This window comes from Choloepus didactylus, chromosome 10, assembly GCF_015220235.1.
Source record: "Choloepus didactylus isolate mChoDid1 chromosome 10, mChoDid1.pri, whole genome shotgun sequence".
NCBI classification, from domain to species: Eukaryota; Metazoa; Chordata; class Mammalia; order Pilosa; family Megalonychidae; genus Choloepus; species Choloepus didactylus.
This window is the reverse complement of record NC_051316.1, coordinates 81,817,792-81,823,616: the sequence shown is the minus strand read 5'-3', so window position 1 is coordinate 81,823,616 and position 5,825 is coordinate 81,817,792. Positions and strand designations below refer to the sequence as shown.

Below are 5,825 nucleotides of genomic sequence, written 5' to 3'. Positions count from 1 at the left end.
TGGTAGGCAATGGGAAATCAAAGCACAATTTCTGACTTAATGGTGTTCACATGATTTTATGTCATCTGAACAGAAGAGGCTGAATGAAATTCAGTCCTTTATTGGAATAATTGGCTGATCCAAGCATTTGTCCACATCTCCATCCTCAGTTTAGTCTTTTTTCCAGGAAGGAACTGAAACACCGAAAACTCATGGGTTGAATCTGTTGAATCCCCAAATTTCCAGTTCATTTGTAAAAGTCATTAATAGATAACAACATATATATATATACACATATTAAATATATTATAAAATATATGGTGAGGTACTTTAAGAGAATTCTTCTGAAATGTTACAAAGTAATTATTATTGTCTAAGTCTATTTGTCATTTGGCTTGTTGAACATTATGTTCTTGAAAACTGACACCATTGTAATTTGATTTTGAAAAACACAACTACTGGTAACTTAAATTGGGAAATGTTTCATCTTACTCTTAAAAATCCAAGCTCTGCTCCTGATGGGGAGATCTTTTTAGTGAAGCATTATTTTGTCTTCCACCCTCTGTCTTGCATCTCCATGAGTGAAGAGAAGACCTACCTGAACAACATATGGAGAGTTTGATCCATTTACAAATTTCTGCCAACCCCCGCCCCAGCCCTATCTATAAGGAAATAACTTTTCAGTTGTAAATTTTCATCTCTATGGGCATATGAGAAATAGTATAACAGTTTATCAATAATAGAAAAAAAAAAAACAAGCAAAACATATAAAGCCATCCATAAAACTCAATACCTGGCCTGCAATAAGGAATGGCATGATAAATTACGGCACATCACCAAGATGGCATATTACATAATTCTTTAATGACAATTAGGAATACTGCCTAAAACATGAAAGCATACGTAAGATAAAATTAAAAGAGATCAGAAAAACACATGATCACAATATGTAAGCCACATATGCATGTGGAGAAGCCTGGAAGATAATATGCTAAAATGGAAATAGTTCAGTCAAGATGGTGAGATTGTAGATTTTCAAAAATATTTTCTTTAATGTAATAAAATAATAATAACTGTGAATTCACCAAATAAATGATGCTATGGGTGCAGAGAGGAGATATTAATAAATAAATAAGTAGAGGTTGGTTCTTACAAAAGGGAAAAAGATTTAAAAGAATAAACCTTTCCTACATTTGCCATTATTTGCTAGTTCACTGGATGTTAAGACTGATAGTACTGAAACTATTTTCAAAGTAACTGGCTAGTGGAGTTTGGAAGAGAGCCTGACTTAACTATATCTGGATTTTGTTTGCCATAATAATTGCAGGAGGAATTAAATCTTGAAACAGTTGCCTAAATATGCTTCAGCTTGGGAATCTTGGATGAATTCATACTTTGGAATCAAGAAACAGTTTGAAAAAGAATCCATGTGCATAATAAGTAGGAATACAGAGCAAAAGATATTCAATAGAGAAAATTTCAAAAATAAAATACCTATTTAAAATTAAATTGAAATTACTATTTGGATTAATAGCAAAATAAAGGAAACTGATGACTACTTAAATTTACATCTGCCTGGAAGCTCTTAAAGACTAATGGGAACATATCCTCATGTCTATTATGTTAATATTAACAATTTGTTAACGTTTTCATTGGAATGAGCTGCTCTGTTTTCCTCTAAGGGGCTTAGATATGTTTTTCTCCTTGTTTTCCTTCACTTCTACCTTTGTTCAAAAGAACAACTGCTTTGCCCTGAATGTGATAAAACACCTTATATCCCTAAACTAGTACTTGACCCTGGATTTGGAAATTGGAGGTTGTGCATATGTGTGAGTGTCTGTGTTATATGTGTTATTTGAATTGCTTTCAAGAAATCAGAAGCTAACCTTTCCAAATCCCAAATCATACCTGAGACTATGAGCATCTCTTTTCCTATCCTATATCAGATTTGATGAGCCTCTGAACATCTCTCTCTGATGTCTCACTGTCTCGTCACCTCTAAGGATTTCCACATGGCAATCATCTAAGAGAAAAATTTTTATTCCTAAGAGTTATCCAATAATTTTCATCTTCACGGAAATACAATTTCCTTCTTTCAAAATTCATTAGAATATTAAAAGGCATTGTGATTTCAGGAAACTATTCTTCCTCCTGCCCCAAATCCAAAATAAATTACATTTAATGCAAGGTTGTGTATTAGATAACTTTGGGCTATGCCAATATTTAAAATTTATTCCTCAAAACCATTATACTCCTAACATCTTGATGTTATTCCCAGAAATGTATTTTGTAATAAATAATATTTGGTAATAAAACAAATCAGCAGCAAAATTCTTTTGAGTAGTAGCAATTCAATCCATGCCCTATAATTGTTATTGTGAATTTTATAACTTTGGCATGCATTTCGCTATAACTCATTTTTTGGCAATATTTAAAGCATCTTTGACATACTATCACAGAATATTCAAACTGGGAATGAATGATAGAAATAATGCAGTGCAAAGGAGACTCCCTCCCCCAATTTCATAATGTAGGAAGCTGAAATTCTCCCAGGATCACACATAACATTTTTTGACATTTAAGCCCTACTAAGGAAAATTACACTGTTTAGAACTTGATTTGTAAAGTGTGACTTTTAAAGGACATGTTTCTTAAACAATACCCTTGCATTCCTAAAGAAAGGATTGCAGAGTTGGCCCTGACATATATAAAAGAAGTATATTCAAAATTTTTGCCCTCAATTCCCCTTTTGAGAGAAAGGGTTGAAACTATCTGATCTTTTAAAATAATCTTTCATTGAAAGATGCAAAATTATCCTTATCTTTAAGATGCAATCTACCACTATTTCTATATATAATTCAATATTTCTTTTTAACATGGATCAAACGGTATTCTGGCTTATTGCCCTTCTTGTCTATCATAGTTAAGCAAGTGAAATAGGAAATACATTTTACATCCCCACTTTGCTTTTTTTCTTCAGCAGCAAAAAATAAATATGAAATAAAGCAGACCTTTGTCATGCACTGTTCACTAATTAGATGAGTGTAATATAATCTGGGCTTTAGTTAAATCTAGTACATTAACTTTTGTTTCAGAGGCATTTACAGTCTGTGGGAGTGTCGAACAGTGTACAAATAATGACAAATGGTGATGCTTCCAAAGGCTTAACCATTGCATTTCATGCAAATTCAGCATGGAGTCCAGGACTATTGTACTGACTTTATAGACTTTGATTTGAAAAAAGCATGTAAGAATAATAATTACCAACACATATCTCCCAGAAATATCAGACACTTGTATGTAATTAAAATACATTTTGACTTAATTAAAACAAATTCTAGTTCTTTAAAATATTTCAAGTCATTTTGTTCTTTATGAGGAAATAATACATTAATGATAGTAAATGTTAAAAAAAAACTCTTCAGGTAAAGACCCAGTATCAATTTAAATGAAGAGTTTAAGAAGTAAATAGCCATCTAAAAGTGTTAATTTTTCATATAGCTGGTCACATTTTATTTTCTGTCATTTGAAGTCCCCAATCTTGTTAGAGGAGAATCCTACAAAACTCAATTACATAATTCAACTGTCTTTAACGCTCCCTCTCTCCGAAAGTCATCCCACCTAAGAAGGAATGTAATTATTCTGTCTTGCTTCTTTTCTCTCTTACCAAATACCAAGTGTGAAAAGCTTTTCATCAGACAAAAATAATTTATATGATGGAACATTAAATTAACTTCTCTTTCGACTTCTTCAGACATTAAAGCAGCTCAGTTTCCCTATGGATAGCCCATGTATCATTTGATTTCCAGTATCTGCAGTCCACTCTAGCATTACCTTGCTTTCAGCAGGTGCTGGGTAGCACTTGGGGATTATTTTACAAAACATTTAACATTGTTTAAAATGTTAAAAAGCAGTTGGAACTCCTGCTCCCTTTCCTACCCACTGCCTCTTACAGTGATCTTGACCCTCATCATCCTTCCCTACATTGTGAACCCAACATGCCTATTTACACAGCTTTCAAGCACCAGAGGTTTGCACACCCATCACATACCAGGTCAATTTCTAACAGTGTGAAGACTGTTGGAGCAGGACAGGTTTCCTCCACTGGGAGCTGGGTGTAGTCATGTTACCATCAACACAGCAGCCCTTGTATGCAAAGTTTAGACTATCGTCTCGTGGTCCCACCTGCCTTGGCTCTGATTGATGTAACAACAGTATTTGTCATAGGGGCTGTTCTGCTTGTAGGAGCAAACGATGATACTGTCCTGGGGCACAAAGAAGATGCTGTCCTCAGGCTCAGGGCACTCAGACCTGTCCCAGGCTGAGCACTTGGCGTCCAAGGCACTGTAGGCGAGGGAACTGCCTGAGGGACAGTAGCCGTCCAGGTATCTGGACGTCTCCTGATGTCCGCTTGGAATCAGGCTCTGGCATTCTCCTTCCTCTGTGGGTGTGGGTGTGGTGATGGAGCTGGCAGCAGGCACCTCACTCTGCCCCTGCGGGGGAGGCTTCCCCCTAAGGCTCGCCTTCTTAGCCAGCTCATCTGAGCTCCCCTTGCCAGACTCCAGGTCTGAAGGGGTCCTCAGCAGTTCCACCACCTCCTTGTCCTTGGGCTTCCGGAAGCAGGGCAGTTTGCGCACCCAGAGTAGCTCATTGTCGGGCCACTTGGTGCATCCCTCAGTCTTCCTGGCCAGAGCAATGGCTGCGATGCCCGGTAGGCAGATGGCTGGCCCGATGGCCAGAAGGGGAATGTTTCCCAGAGTCTCCCCTTTCATCCCAGAGACAGTGAACATGAAGCCGAAGACCAGGAAAACACTGACCAGGGCCACCACCAGCCCAGTCCTCGGGTTAATGTCATCAGGCCGCATCTTTCATGCCGTCCGGGTTGGGAGCTGCTTGCCGACCAGGGAGCAGTGCTCCTCTCTTCTGTTAGGCGAAACCACAGTGGGTTAAAAAAAAAAAAACCCAAGTTTCCTCCTGCCAACTCTTTCTGTCCCTCTCTATCTCTGGCTCTCTCTTGCTCTGTCTCTGACTCTACTGATCTGTCAATATTGACCTCTGTCTCTGTCAGTCTGTCTCCAACTGTCGTTTTCTCTAGTTCTCACTTTCTCTTCTCTCTCTGGCTCTCTCTCTTGCTCTGGCTCTCTTTACCTCTCTCTTGCAATCTCTCCTCTCTCTCTCTCTCTCTCTCAATCTCTCTCCTTTTGTCTCTCTCTTACTGCCTCTCTTACTATTGCAACCTCTGTCTCTTTCATATAAACATTCACCAACTGGGGTCACCAAGGTACCTGAGGTTTCCTGACGCTTCCCGAGGAGCAGGGAAGGAAGTCCGTCTGAATCTCCTTAGACACCTCCACAGCAGCTGCCCTCACGGCTGGCTTCCTTGTTTCTGGGAGGAGAGCCTGGCTTTTCCCACTGAATCTGCATCCAGAAGGTGGGACGCGGGAGCGTGTCTTTTCCAGCAGCGCCCGTCGGTCCCCAGGGTTCTGGAAGCCCGAGCCGCGGCGCAGCGCAGCGCATCGCCAGCTTCCGCGCGCCCATCGCCGGGCGCGGGAGGGAGGACGGACTTAGTCTAGGAAAGAGGGAACGCGGCGCGCGGGCCTGGCTTCGTTACATCACATTCAGAGCAAGCTCAGAAACAAATAAGGACGCACAGGGGGCGGGAGGGGGTCAGACCCCGGGGAGAGGCCACCCGGCGGAGGGGGCTGCCCAGGGTCTCCCTGGGGGTACTTGGAGCAACCGGGGTTCCGCCGATGCCCGGGAGGGCCAAGCAGGACTGCTGGACCCTCTCCCGCGCCCAGGGAGAGCTGGGGTGCGAAGCAGCCGCTGGCCGGAGAACGGGACCCAGG

At 40.5% G+C, this 5,825-nt stretch overlaps 1 protein-coding gene across 1 annotated transcript; it reads right to left on the bottom strand.

Moving 5' to 3' along the window:
• Positions 1 to 757: 757 nt before the first annotated feature.
• Positions 758 to 5,472, bottom strand: TMEM215 (transmembrane protein 215). Its single transcript, XM_037797660.1, has 2 exons — positions 5,265 to 5,472; positions 758 to 4,902 (listed from the first exon to the last, which is right to left on the bottom strand). Exon 2 carries the CDS (start codon positions 4,842 to 4,844, stop codon positions 4,140 to 4,142), a length of 705 nt encoding a protein of 234 aa, XP_037653588.1. The 5' UTR covers positions 4,845 to 4,902; positions 5,265 to 5,472; the 3' UTR covers positions 758 to 4,139.
• Positions 5,473 to 5,825: the final 353 nt, after the last annotated feature.